General features: G+C 41.0%; 1 protein-coding gene across 1 annotated transcript in view; it reads right to left on the minus strand.

Moving 5' to 3' along the window:
- SCML2 (Scm polycomb group protein like 2) overlaps positions 1 to 15,790 on the minus strand; it is a 106,119-nt gene that overhangs the window by 41,526 nt on the left and 48,803 nt on the right. The window contains exons 5-6 of the mRNA XM_077807182.1: positions 13,791 to 13,879; positions 12,162 to 12,405 (exon numbers count right to left, since the gene is read on the minus strand). Of these exons, the coding sequence (XP_077663308.1) occupies positions 12,162 to 12,405; positions 13,791 to 13,879 (333 nt within the window). The remainder of the gene's footprint in view (positions 1 to 12,161; positions 12,406 to 13,790; positions 13,880 to 15,790) is intronic.

Here is a 15,790-nt window from a genome sequence, read left to right on the forward strand (position 1 = left end):
ATCAGGTTCTTAAAAGAAGAATTTTAATTAAAGAAAAGGTAAAAGAATCACCTCTGTAAAATCAGGATGGAAAATACTTTACAGGGTATTCAGAGTCAAATCAGAGAGGATCCCCCTCTGGGCAAAACCTTAAAGTTACTGAAAACAGGAATAAACCTCCCTCTTAACACAGGGAAAATTCACATAAAACAAAAGATAAACTAATCCGCCTTGCCTGGCTTACCTATACTGGTTGCAATATTGGAGACTTGGATTTAGATGGGTTGGAGAAGATGGATTTCTGTCTGGCCTCTCTCAGTCCCAAGAGAGCCAACACGTAAATAAACCTCACAAACAAAAGCCTTTCCTCCTCCCCCTCCAGATTTGAAAGTATCTTGTTCTCTTATTGGTCTTTGGGTCAGGTGCCCGTTAGGTTAACTGAGCTTCTTAACCCTTTACAGGTAACAGGATGTTGCCTCTGGCCAGGAGGGATTTTATAGCACTGTATACAGATAGGTGGTTACCCTTCCCTTTATATTTATGACAAGCCTCTATACTAAAGCATTTCCGGTACATCTAAAATGATTATTGAAGATTAAATGATATCTTATTTACATGTCCAAGCACAGCCTCTTTCACTGGGAAAGAAGAGCAGAAGAAAACTCCCTGTAATTCCTAAGGGATCTTACTGTCCATCTTTAAGCGTTCAGATACTATGGTGATGGTGCCACAGTGAACCCTTAGAGATTGCGAGCTGAGCACATGGGCCGCGGTAATGCTTATTTCACACCGAGCCATCTCCAAGTAGAGTTGTGGCTCAATGATCAGGGCACTATTCCCAACATTTATTGTTTATTTATATTACAGTAGCACCTACAGACCTCCCCACCCCTACCCCAGCAAAGCCCAACGTGAGGGAGGCTGTACAAACCACACACTTATTCCAAGCCTGCCCACAAGGAGAATCACTGTGAAGTGAAGCTCTGCACCATGAAGCAATCTGTTGAGTCCCCACTTAGCGGCCTCTCTGCTTCACACCATTTCTATAGCTGTGTACCAGGTGGCAGGAGTTAGCTTTAAATGTATTGGAAAGGGAAAAAACTCCTTAGGTCTCAATGTTTGAAATAATCAGAATCTGGGGAGGGTGAGACGACATCCAAGAAACTAAAGGGCCTTGATCCTGCTTCTATTTTAGTCAATGGGAATTTTGCTATTGATTTCATTGGGAGCAAGATTGGGCCCCAAATGGGAAAATAAAATGCAACAAGCCTAAGAAGAACATAAAGTCACCCTGGAAACTGGTCAATTGTTTTGTCTGAAAAGTACCATACTTGAATTATGGCACTGTTATTCCTGGGATGGGTTATAAATACTGAGATGCAACGGCCAGAAACCCACCAAGTCCCAGCCACTGTATGGCCAGTAACAAACATTCATGACACAAAAGGTACACAAGATGAATTAGAAGCAGAAGAAATGAGAAAATAGAATCCATTCAGTAATGGGAAGACAAATAACACTTGGAACACTGCTATAACATAATTTTAACAAGAGAACTCAAATGGCCTTATCCTAAAGCATCTTCTGGGCTTATTCATGCAAAGACATTCAACACAGTCTCTTCTTTGGGAAGAAGGGGAAAAACCCTTTCCTCCTTTTACAACAGATGCCTTACTCTGAGAGATACCACATGTGACTTGTTTTGAGATGCCAAGAAATATTAAAAGGAAAAAAAAAAAGCCTAACAGTGAGAGAGGATGGTGGCAAATAATATTTTTAGCCTTAAGCATTGTGGATTTTTCATATAAAACTAGGAGGACAGTATAAATCTGCCATTTTGTGCATGTCTGGTTTAACTATTGTGACCTGGACATAGAACAAAGCTGAGTTAGAGAAAAATGTAATCCATGCCAAAATAAAAATGTTACATCAACGTTTGTTAATGCTCCACTGAAAAGAAAAATAGATTATTGTGCTGTATATAATGCTTAATTTAAAGTTTTGTACTGTAAAAATTTCAGAATCCAGAGTAATTATATTAATTTTTAGTGAAATTGTTCATTAAACTATTTTTTCAGCTGTTCATTGTTTGTTTGAAAAAACATTAATTACCTTCTACACTTGGGTAAATACAAACTCGAGGTACAGGACAATTAGTTTTAAATAAAAAATAATTTGAATATCACCGTAAAGAAGTGAATTTCTGATAATTATCATCTTGGAAAAACAGAATAAAGAAATTGGATGTTGAAAATATTGTTGGAAAGTAAAAGATACAGACAAGGTACTTCACATTATCTGTTTTTGCCTGCACTATTCCTATGCCCGTAAGCGGTTCCTGAAGGGGATCTTTAATATCACAGGTTGATTAGTGTAATGAAAGACGACGGCTCTAACCAACAATAAAAGGGCTGCACTGGGAGATAAGTGATGAGGTGACATGTATGGGGGGGAAAGGAGGCGGCTGAGGATAAAAGCTGCAGTTGTTCATCACATATCACTTTTATATTTAGATTACTGGACACAGTCTTCCTTATGGTCACTAAAATCTGTCTCTCCAGCACTTCAGCTAGAGATTTCCCTTTCTGACTCCCCCTATTGCCTGCATCTCATTTTTTCACACCTTGGCTCATTTAAATTCCTATTCTGATAGTCTAGGAAGATCTGCATGAGAAAGAAACTGCATTTTTTTCCTGTCATTGTCTGCATGCAAGATTCTACTCAATCTTCGCAGATGAAGCTACTTAATTATATAGTTATCAATACCCAGACAGGCTCGTTTCCAACTGAATTTTCAAAATCCTCTAACTACACTTCATTTTGTTTAAGGAAGCATTTCAGTTGTTGCAGTATTGTGTGTTCTTTTGTGCAGGGAAAGGTGACTGCCTCATAATACCGATACAAGATGTATTATGTTGTCTAGACCAGGGATCGGCAACCTTTGGCACGCAGCCCTCCAGGGTAAGCCCCCTGGCGGGCCGGGCCGGTTTGTTTACCTGCTGCGTCTGCAGGTTCGGCCGATCGCAGCTCCCACTAGCCGCAGTTCGCTGCTCCAGGCCAAAGTGGGCTGTGGGAAGCAGCGGCCAGCACATCCCTCGGGCTGCGCCGCTTCCCGCAACCCCCACTGGAGGGCCGCGTGCCAAAGGTGCCAATCCCTGGTCTAGACAATTGTAACGGATGTGTGATGAACTTGAGCACACAAATGTCCACCAGAAACCTCCCTCTTACTATGAAGTTCTACAGCAGCTTGAAGACTGTTCTGATGATCCCAGGTTAGTTTCCACCTAATTCAACCTTAAACCCCCCAGACTGCTAGCTACAATGAAAAACACTACACTAAGTATGGTAGGGATGTCTTACATCAGTTACAGTCAAACAAAGATTCTGAGGATTACACACTGAAAGTCATCAGTGTTAGAAAGTCATATCTAAAAATGTACAAAATTGTAAAGCAAAATACAAAAAACACATTGAATGATAGTGTCAATATTTTACAAAGTCTGCCAAACCTATGATGATGGAACTCAGGACTAGTTAATGTTAACAAGTCAACCAGACACTGTTGCAAAATTTCTTTTTCTCATATACCTCCCTCCACCCACTACTCTGAAAGAGTCAAACATGGGAAATACCAGCAATAAGACTAACACCCAAGGGTGTTATAAACTATAGTTTATCTAGCTAAACAATATTTTGTTTTAGATAATCAATAGTTAGCCCTTCCCTCTCCATTTTACCTTTTTTATTACTTCTTTCATAGAGCATGATCCAATGCCTATCAAAATCTATGGTAGTCTTGACTTTCATGATACTGGATAAGGCCCTTAAAACGTAAATTCTTTCGGCCAGAGATTCATACGTATGGACATCATCTATTACACTGTGAGTGCTACCATAAATTTATGATGGGATATCCCGCATTTTATACCTGAATTTACCGCCACGTTATATACATCACTTGCTATTTCTACCTCCTCCTATGATAAATTATTTACATCAGAAATGTTAAACTACTTAACCAACCTGTAGAAAAATGTATTTAGTCCAAGACAATGCCATATTTCATGCTAATTCCTAAAATATTTGCTTGCTCTTGTATCCCTCACTTTAAATCTGTCACACATTTTTGCCCTGACAGATTACAAAGTATATGATCAAGGCATCCAAGATTAAAAAAAGACTGCCATATTAATTAGGAAACTTTTGTTGTTGTTCCTAATATTTCAGAATTAAAACACATTGACTACAAACTGCCTATTACAAATACTTTCACCTTTAAGAAGTACAGCATACTACTTTCCCTTTTTTAAGTAGGCTTGAAAGTGACACGATGGTAACGAGTAATCTACTTTGAAAAAAAGCAAAATGAAATTTTTGTCTATCTAGATTGCTATCTAGATGTTCACTGTGACAGACATTGCAACCCCATGCAGTATCTTTGGGGACCACTGTACTAAATTTATGAATGGTTCATGTAAGATTGTGTTGTACTCCATGGATTAAGGTGAGTCACTGAAACTAAATAATTCTCTTCATTTTGCTTCAGCAAATGGACATGACTCTCTGTCCAAGGGGAGGGCCCAACCCTTGTTAAATGGGACATTGGTCTACCTACCAGACTCCCCATATGGAAGATGGGTGATTTCTGGTATGTTTAGTATGGATTTAAAATCTGTTTATCGTTTGTTTGTTTTTAAATATTGTAGTGAGGTGGAGTGGCCCCCCTCTGACGCTTACAAGGAGAAACCCGCGGTGGGTGGAGCCAGGCCAAGCCTGCCCCTTGAGTCAGAAGTGGAGGGCGGAACAGGAAGTATAAGAGGCAGGGCCTCCAGCTCAGTTGAGGGAGACCCAGGGATGGAGTCGGACACTGCTGCCGGTCCGAGCCAGGGACTGAGCTGTCTCAACCTCTGCCTCTGGAGGAGTATCCGGAGGAGCTGCTGCCCGGTGAATAAGTCAATGCAAGTGTCAGTGTAGACACTGAAATGCTTACGTCAACTGTTGCTGGCTTTCAGGAGCCGTCCCACAATGCCCCATGCTGACAATACAATTCATACAAGTGCTCCTGGTGAGGAGGAACACTGCCAACACAAGGAGCCAAGTGTGCACACACAGAAGCAATTTATTAACTGTGGTGGCTGTATGCCAACATAAGTTAGGTTGATGTAATTTTGAAGTGTAGACATGATCTCATGGTTCTTGGTCTGTGACCTTGTACAATCAGCATATTACTTCAAGACACCCCGGAGCATCAGATGCATTTACACTTCAGTGATCTGTGAAAGCACTTCACACATGGAACCATGCTAATTAACTGCAATTGCTAACAACTATGGGCTTGTCTCCACTTAAAATACTATGGCAGCACAGCTGCGCTGCTGTAGTGCTACCATGTGGACACTACATACCTCCTCAAGAGGTGGTAGCTAGGTTCACCGAAGAAGTCTTCCATCAACATAGCTCTGCCTAGACAGGAACTTAGGCCTTGTCTACACTACAGAGTTTTGTCAACACAGTAGACTGTTGAAGTGAGTGGTGAATCACATCATTATGCAGGTATGGATGATGGGCAGTGGCTCCAGAACTTTCAGATGCGGAAAGCCATCTTCCTCCAGCGGTGTGAAGAGCCTGCCCCAGCACTGCGGCACAAGGAGTCCAAAATGAGAGCTGCTCCCTCGGTGGAGAAGTGCATGGCGATTGCTGTGTGGAAGCCGGTGATTCCAGACTACTACAGTCATTCGCTAAACAGTTTGGAGTCGGGAAGTCAACTATTGGGGCTGCGGTAATGCAAGTGTGCAGAGCCATTAATCTCAGCCTCCTATGAAGGACTGTGACTCTTGGCCATGCGTGTGAAATACTGGCTAGCTTTGTGGCAATGGAATTCCCTAAGTGCAGCAGAACAACAGGTGGCACGCATATTTCAATTTTGGCCCTGGACCATCTTTCAACAGAGTACATCAATAGAAAGGGATACTTTTCTATGGTATTTCAGGCACTTGTGGATCACCGTAGGCGTTTCACTGACATCAACACACGGTGGTCCGGAAAGGTGCATGCATCTTCAGGAACACCTGTACAGAAAGCTACAAGCACAGACTTCCTTTCCAGACCAGAAGATTCCAGTGGGGGATGTTGAAATGCCTATAGTGATCCTGAGAGACCTGGTGTACTCCTTACAGCCATGGCTCATGAAACCTTACACAGGAAACCTGGACAGCAGCAAAGAGCACTTCAACAGGTCGAGCAGGTGCAGAATGACAGTAGAATATACGTTTGGCGGATTAAAAGCATGCTGGCACTGCCTTTATGGCAGAATCAGATCTAAATGAGAAAATATTCCCACAGTCATAGCAGCCTACTGCATGCTCCATAATATTTGTGAGGTTAAGGGTGAAAAGTTTTCCCTTGGGTGGAGCACGGAGGCAGATCACCTGGCTGCTGAATTTGAGCAGCCAGATACCAGGTCTATTAGAGGGGCCTAACGGGAGGGCTACATTTTAACCACCACTTGTAGGAGACAAATAGAGATTGCTTGTCTTTCAGAGAATTTGTTTTTATTAAATACCAGTTAAAACACACATACACACACAAAAGACTTGGTGGGAAGAGAGATAGGAGTGCAGGGCAGTGTAGGCTCTCATAGCTGTGTGCAAGTCCAACTATCATTCTGGAAGCTGTTCAAAGGGATGGAGCGAATGGGATACTGAGACGTTGGGGAATTTGCAATGAATCTGTGGAAGGAGTTTGGGGAGGGCAAGGAAAGCAGTTGTGTTCATTTTAACATATGAATCACTTTCTCTCTGACCCTTGGCAAGCACACATCTTGGCAAACACCCTAAACACGGTGAGTTTGGCCCAGGGAGGGATGCGGGGTTGAGCATTCAAGATGGGGTAAGGGTCTAGGTGGTTTTTTAAGGTGATCACTGCAGGCAACTAGGGACAATATTGTAAATTCTGCCATAATTTTCCACAGGTGGGGGTCAGTGAAGTTGATATCTCCTGAAGGTAAGCAAGGATACAAAGGTGAAGCGTTCAGCTTCAGACCCAGTCCCTATGCTGCTTGCCTGTGTGCCGCTTTGGTCCCTGCACAAGTGATTGCTGATTGGCACAGGAAAGTTTCCTACAATGGGGGATGGAACAAAGCAGCTCTGCCAAGGAATCTTCGGCAGAGAATTGGCAAGTACCTCCCAGTTTCCTAGAGATCTCTCTGGAGGATTCCTGTGAAATCTCGGTGTGCATTAAGACAAAGTTCCACCGCACTGCTTAGCTGCAGAGAGGAATGTGAAGCACACGGAAACACAGCTAGTGTTGTACATTTCTATCCTTTCACTCACTTCTAGAATATACAGAGCTAACAGCAGCTCTGCCTCATATAACTGAGCATCATCAACTCAAAAAGATCACTTACCAGAGCTCTCCTCTCCCTCATCATGCACGCTAGAGACAGACTGCTGGGGAGGGCTAGACCCTTCTGGAGTAGAAAAGAGGTCCTGACTCGCTCTACCATCGGATGACCTTGCTGTGTGCTCCACAGTCCTTCAACTCAACCTCCTCGCCCATGACTTTGTCTTTAGGATTGAGTCTACTGTCCGCCACCATTTCCAGCCCCGCCCAAGTATCTATGGGGTTCTTGGTGGTGTAGGTGTGATCACCATCAAGGATGGCATCCAGCTTCTTACAGAAGCAGCAGGTCTTTGGCGCAGTGACAGTTTGCCTTCCTTGCCTTCTGGTATGCCTGCCGCCGCTCCTTTATCTTAGCACGGCACTGATGCATGTCCCATTCATAGCCCTTATCACACAAGTCACGAGAAATTGGACCATAAATACCAAAATTCCTATGGCTGGAGCGGAGCTGGGACTGCACAGCACTGTGGGGAGAGGAGGCTGTGCAGTCCCAGTGGGAAAGCATTTGGAGCTGCCGTGGTCAGTTGGGAAGATGCAATGTGAGCTGTCTAAACCGAGCCAACAGCAAGTGACATTTCAAAAATTCCCGGGCCTTAAAAGGGGGAAGGACAGATGTCTGTGTACCTGGGTGCAGGGCAGCAGAGTTTGAACTGCTGACCAGAGCAGTCAGGATGGGCATTGTGGGACACCTCCTGGAGCCCAATTATAGCAACATAACCAAGTGCGGTGTCTATACCGACTTTGTCAATACAACTTTGCCAAAAAAAGTTCTATGCTTTATTTTGTTGGCAAAGCAGGAGAATTTTGTCGGCAAAAGGAGCATTGCAGTATGTACATCTCCGCTGTTCTGTTGACGAAAACCGACTTTTGTCAACAAAACTGTGTAGTATAGACAAGGCCTTAGGTTGGCTTAATTATGGCCTCAATGTAAAAAAAGCTCTACACTTCAGCCCTACAGCATGCAACAAAAAAAAAGACTGAAGATGACAAGATGAAAAACAATTAGATGACAAATATGGTGATAAAGAAAAGGGAAGAAAGAACCTTTTGCAAGCATTAAAAAAAATTTAAGCTTCACAACACTTCCATAAAACCATGAAAATTCTGTCCTAATTCAAAGACTGGGATATTGAAACAGTGTTTTAAAGGAGTCATCTTTCAAATGTGCCCAAATTCAAGTGGTCCAAAGGGGGGCGAGAAAGTGAGAAAGACAGGTATTTCTCCAACAGATATTTGCTAGTTAACAGCATACATCAAGTCATCAAGCTGTAGCCTGCTCCATAATTTTTGCTTTGGAAAATAGCACATCACATTCCTTTGGATTTAGCTTCCAAAACAATAGGGAAATACAGCCTCTTTCCTACCAAATATACTCAGTAGTAGTCAGTACCCCACAGATTATTGTAGCTCAGTTTAGTTCTGAATTTCTTTTCAGCCGCACATTCAAAGGTTTCCCTTGATCATAATCTCCTCTTTAGTTCACTGCTGCAGGAAGGATTTAGGTCTGAATATAGAATATTAGGTCTCTCTATATTAGGTCTGAATATGGAAGAGAGATCTTTGATTCTAAGTCTTATGAACTTGTGACCAGTTTGTTTGCAGTTGCATCTTCAGATGACAGAAGTGCCATAGATCAAGATAACATGTTGATAAAAGAGATCAAAGACAACTCTAATATTTGGGATTAGATTTACATCCAAGTCCTTGATATTTTCATTAAACTTCATATACATTCCTAGAAAAAACTGACCACGTGACCTAAACTGCTGGATGGTCAATTTATCAATAGAAAGGCAGTGGATGAGATTCCTCTGTATGCTACAAATTACAACTGGGATTTTTAAAGGAACCTAAGGGAGTTAGGCATCCAACTCCCCTAACTTTCAATGGGAGTTGGATGCCTAACTCTTAGTCACCTTTTAAGATCCCAATCTATTTGCCCTGCTCTGCTTGCTACTATCAAGTGAGCTAAAGCTGCTGAAGAAAAGGCTGAAGTTGTCACTAAAAATCAACTAAGAAACATATTTCTTGCATGAAACAAGAGATTTAGATATAAGAATCTCCCTGGGAATTGACTGGAAATGCAGCTCTCTTCTCATCATCTCCAATCTCACAGAAGTATTGCTTTAAAATTATGTTCCTAGCTATAAATGACACAAATGCAACTGTATGGAGAAAACCCTCCAATCTTCAAAGCCTTTTTAAAAAGACAACAGTATTATTTTCTTCTACCTACTGTGACAAAGTTCCTCCTATACCTGGGTGGGTCCTGTGCTTTTTGGCGGATTTGCTCACCTCAGAGGTTTACAGCAGCTCTCAGTTTGGTCACTTCTGCTAGAGACTCAAACCTGCCGTATACTCAGCTAACCTCAGCACTGGCCAGCATGGAGAAATTGAGAACAATCTCCACAGTCTCTGTTGTCCCACGTAGGGGGTTGGGGACAGGCCAGATCCCTTTCCAAATTAGACCTTCCCTTCTGGTGTTGCTCACAAACCAGGTCAACGCCTCCTGTGTCTGATCAGGAGTGAGGGGAATGGGGGGAACCCGGGCCCGCCCTCTACACCGGGTTCCAGCCCAGGGCCCTGTGGATAGCAGCTGTCTACGTCTCCTATAACACCTGCGTTACAGCTACAACTCCCTGGGCTACTTCCCCATGGCCTCCACCCACCACCTTCTTTATCCTCACCACAGGATCTTCCTCCTGAAGCCTGATCACGCTTGTACTCCTCAGTCCTCCAGCAGCACACCTCACTCCTTCATGCCCTCCACTAACTGATGGGAGGTCCTCTTTAAACCAGGTGTCCTGATTAGTCTGCCTGCCATAATTCATTCTAGTATGTTCTTAATTGGCTCCAGGTGTCTTAATTAGCTTGCCTGTCTTAATTGGTTCTAGCAGGTTCCTGATTGCTCTAGCACAGTCCCTGCTCTGGTCACTCAGGGAACAGAAAACTATTCATCCAGTGGCCAGTATATTTGCCTTCTCCCAGATTCCTGTACCCCACTGGTCTGGGTCTGTCACAGCACCTAAGGTCCTTATATGACCCCCATTATCGTAGTATCTGAGTGCTTCAATGCTTTTTAAAAATCTTGTCATTTTATCATAATGAACATACATGAAGTTTCCATACAAGTTTTAACAAATCTTATTCAGTCTGAATTTGTTAGCCTTTATCTTCACAACATCCCTGTGGGGTACAGCAGTGGTGTTCTCCCCATTTTACAGATGGGGAACTGAGGCACAGAAAGACTAAACGACTTGTCCAAGGAAGTCTGTGGCAGAGCAGGGAGTCCCAGGCTAGGCCCATAATCACTGGACCACCTTTCCTCCCTCACCCTGTTTCAGTCTAACAGGTTCTATTACCGTAAGATTTTCTGTGACAACTCTTCCCAATTCTCACCCCAATCTTTAGTGGTTAGCCTTACTTCCGATTCTTACACTGTTGTTCTAAAAATGAAAAATCTTGGGAAAAGAACCATAAATGGTTACTTGCCTTCTTTGTTCTACCAGCTTTTCTACAGAAATGTGCTCTTCTTGTTTCTCATCCACTTAACACACACAGTGAAACCGTTTATGATTAGAACAAATTCTCAGTAACAGTAGAATGAATTTAAAATGTGGTTCCTACTTACAAAAACTCCTTTCACACATCTTGAATCTGAAAGGAGTAAGATAATACAACCCAAATTGTTTTACAGCAAAACCTCAGATATCTTATAAGAAACCCCTTATCATATCACAGATATTAAACAATGATATTCCTTTTTCATTTCACAGACCTTGGCAAAGACGGAAGGGGGTATATGACAACAGAGCAAACTTGGCTATTAGCTAAGGGGGCTCTCTATCCATAGGTTCACATAAGTAGGTAGATAAGCAGTAAACAAAGTATTTGGAAGATCCTAATAATATACAATTTCAAAAACAGAAAGTTTACAGTCCAAAGCAAATGCTACAGGTAAGCCTGGAGTTTGAATCCCTTGGAAACAATAAAGACACTTTTACTACATTTCTTACTTTAAAACAGCTTTTTGTTGTTCTTGGGAGCTCCATTCTATAACCCTGAAGTAAGGTGTTGATGCAAAGCTGAATATAAACTCCTATGAAATTCAATTAATACAGCTACCAACATTCTTGAGACTACCAACAATATAAGTAAACGGTCTAAATGAAGTCCAATATTCTTCAAAAGGACATAGAAAACTGAACATAACCAGCTCTCTCACTGCAGAAGAATTTGAATGCAATTGGTTTTAATGGAATCTGTTTAGATTTGGTCTTCTACCATTATCAGAATTAGAGCAGGAATGATAAAGAAACAAATTATGGCATGTCAAATGTCAGTCAAGATGTGTTTCCAGAGCTACTGTGTTCACAAATAGTTGTGAACTACAGTAAATGAGCAATAATAGTTTCTCATAGAGACAACACAAAAAGATATGATTAAGGTTAAGATTTTGCCAAGGTTATTTTTAGTAAAAGTCACAGACAGGTCATGGGCAATAAACAAAAATTCAGGGGAGCCATGACCTCTCTGCGACTTTTACTAAAAATAAGCAGAGATTGGAGGAGTAATGACAACCGGAGCCTGTTGGGGCAGGGGGAAGAGATTGACAGCTCAAGCCCCTTAGGTATGATACAGTGAAAACGTGTCACTATTTCATCTGCATCAGCTGTTTACATATTAAAATCTGCACAAGATCAGTTGGTTCTTAAGTCCCAGCTGCTTGACAGCGGCAAAATTTGGGAAGACAGATTAAGCGTTATTACTGGTAGTTTTACCATAGTTGCCTGGTGGCTGTAGTGCATCTCCTGTTAAGCCACACCATCCGACTGGGAAGATATCTCGAGAATCATATTTGCACCAATAGTCAAATGCTCCCCTCCAGCCATCAAATGTAACGAAAACTTCATCTCCTCTAACATCTCCGATGGTCGCTGGACAAATTAAATAAGGGTTCTTTTTGTCTACTGCTTCAAGTTTCATTCCAACTTTAAAATAGTTTGGAGCAGGTTTTGGTGGTTCCTGTCAAAATAAAAATTGCAGAACATATAGGTTTCCATGAACTCTTGAAAGACAGCTGCTTTTCTCTAACATTCTAACTTCTCATATTGATTACCTCAAAAAGGTTATACAATACACATTTAATACATGGTTACAAGTTTATTTTAAATTTTCTATAATACCTAGGCTCAAGTATGCTCCTACTTATGTGACTGGCAGCAAGGTTATGCTGAGTCTACTTAACCAGTTGTCTGAGTAAATCTGATGTGTTCTACAGGAACGGTGGGATAGTGAACGTACACTAAAAATAAATGGCATAGTTTTATGTAGGGAGAGGACAGGATCAGAAAAATATATTTCTACGAGGGACTGGATGTTTCTGGGGATTGATAATGGACTAGAGAATCTTTCACCTCTTTGTTACTTATACAAATGCACATACAAATCATTAACATCTGAAGGCTGTTTAGTGGCCTGGGTGAAATAAGTTGGACTGAAGGGAAACCAAAGTACATCCCACTCTCAATAAGTAGACCTTCCAGAAAAGGACTGAGGCATATTGCTGGGACAGTATCGAGAAGCTTGCAGTGCCACTGCTCACGCCATAGGTATTTTATGAATGCATTCAAATCAGTATGTTCTCAAAATGAATGGGGATTCATGAGCAAAGAGATTACAGGATCAAGCCCAATGTACGTTTTACTAAAACAAACTCATGCAAAGCCATTATCAGTACTAAGAAAGAAATCACTGAACTTCACTCTGATTTTAGCAAGCTCATAACAATGGTAAGAGGACAAATCAAAATCAACAGATCAGCTGAGTCATACCTGCATTCCTACATATTTTTTGCACAAAAACTTTTCACACATTTTTCTTAAGATCCTCTTTTCTTCAGCATAAAGGCCATACTTCTAAAACTGAGAGCATTTTTTTATTACTTTCAGCTAAGTCCCCACTACATTCTTAACAGCTAAACTGTCAAGTATCCGCCAAATAAAAATATTCAGCATAAACTCCCCATGCATTCCTGTGGCTCTCATTCTCCCTTACCAGTTTTAGCCCAACACATACACAGGCACATCATGAATACATTACTGTCAACAAATGAGAGATTCATGACATCTTAAATCCATGAAAAAAAACCAAGCTAACACAATTTTTTCTAAACACAGCGTACCTTAAAGGTCCAAACACAGGAAAAGAGGTGCCCATCCATTTGGACTAGAAGATGATCATTTCCTGTCCAGTTTTGTGGCTTGCCAATCCACTTCAAAGTAATTTTAAATAACATTCTTGCCTTTCCATGCTGAAAAGAACAGTACAATATCCTGGCATCCTCAATAAAAATGTAATCATGGACCAGTTGATGGAAGCTTGTTTACTAGGAGCCCCTTTCTTCTTACCTTCTTAAAGAATGTTGCAGGTGCCATTTCAGCTCCATTTAGTGTTCTTAACAGAAACATTGGCCAAGATGATGCATTCATCTGGAAACCTAATTAACATAAATAGATTAGTTGTGTAAAAGATTCTAGACTCACATTTATAAAGCATGAATATACAGGAAAAAGGAGTACGCAGAGTTTTCCCCCACTACCGTCCAAAACCCTCCGGTTTGGACTTGACTAGAATTAAATGTGGCCAAGAAACATGAATGCATAGGGCAGCTATTTAGTGCAGTAAACATGTTGGATAGCATATTTCCTTTCAGGAGTGATTTGCCTGCAAAATCATTTATCATGGTTACTATATTAAGTGTGACTAGAAACATGCAAGCTGTGGTACTGCAGATTAAATTATTCTCTATATTCCCTGGTCTCAAACAATCTTCCTTGCATAGTACCCAGTTATATTTACTGGGTCAGTTTTCCTTCATTCTCAAATGACATCCTCTCGTCTAGCTTCTCTGTCATCTAACTCTTATTTTTATTAGAAACATTTTCTTCTCCATTGAGGCTCTTTCACCAGAGTCCTTCACAAAAAGAAACAAGGAAGTGCAAACAAATCTCAGTGAAACAATACATCCTTTAATTACAAAGACAAGAACATAAAACAGGGAATGATAGAAATGAAACATCTTGATAAGTGTATGCATCACATTGCAATTGCATAAAGTGGAGAACGTTTCCATGCCAAAATTCTTCATTAAAATGTAAGTGAATACAATGCACAAAGTGTTACTATAACCCAAACCTGCTTTCATTAAGAACAACTTTATCTTATCAAAACAATTGTTTGGTTGAAATGTTCTTCAAACCATGATATTCTCCCTCAGAACCAAGTACCTCCCACTACAGGAAGAGACATGCTTCTCTCTCTGTCTGCTTTTGAAGCACCTTCAGGGCTGTGTTTGAAGCTACTAAACTGATTCAAATAGACAATAGACATTTTGGGCCAGATCTTTAGCAGGTGTAAGTCTGTTGTAGTTCTCTCCAAAAAAAAACCCTAACACAACAAAACAGGAACTCAATAGGAAACTTCTCTCTAAAGCAACTACTACTAGAATCCTTGTCTGGACTTGAAGAGTTGCCTTACAATCTAGGTATGATTTTTAAAAACAAACAAACAAAAAACCTTGGTTAGTCTCTAAGGTGCCACAAGTACTCCTTTTCTTTTTGTTTAAAGTCAGCAACTCAAACTGCATTTTAAAATTGGATACAAGCGGTCTTATATATGTGAGAAATTGTCATGTTTAAATGTTCACAACTTAGAAACTACTGAGCTGATTTTTAAACATGCATTGATTTCTAAGTCTTAACATGATTTATAAAACATGCCATTCTGGAAGTTTCCAGATTCACCTTCTGAATTAGCTGAGTAGAGCATTTCTCACTGGAAAGCACAGGGAGTGCATGAGTGCACATGCCAATAACAGGAAGGGTGACACTACTCAATTAAGTAGCTCAACTGATTTCACTTAAGCTTTCTTAAAAAAAATCACTTCTAATTAGAGCATGGAAAATGTTATCCCCAAAGGAATTTGTTTCAAAACATTATAAAGTACTTTTTAAAAAAAGGGTAGTTTCAAATGGAAATTGGAATTTGAAACCTTAACTAGATACTGAGCACTACTGAGCCCCTGACGTAATATGTGAAACAATCATATGTTTAGAGCTCAGGTGGGAGGGATTATTTTAAACTCATTTGTTACTGTGAGAGGAATCAAATGTTGGGACCAGCAGGCTCAATTCCAATTGAGAAAATCAGTTGTGTAAGTGTCTAGCAGGAGGCAATTATACACCCAATTGGCTCCCAGCTTTACCCAGGAACAGGATGCTGCAAAAGTGCCAAAAAGGCTTTTTCAAAAATGTATCTATCTATGCCAGGATGTTTGAGTGTTGGAACCTAGCTACTGCTAAAGAATCAAGGACTGGAGGGACAATATGTGACTATTTCTTTTCTGAAT

Source organism: Eretmochelys imbricata, chromosome 1 (genome assembly GCF_965152235.1).
Source record: "Eretmochelys imbricata isolate rEreImb1 chromosome 1, rEreImb1.hap1, whole genome shotgun sequence".
Taxonomy (NCBI): Eukaryota; Metazoa; Chordata; order Testudines; family Cheloniidae; genus Eretmochelys; species Eretmochelys imbricata.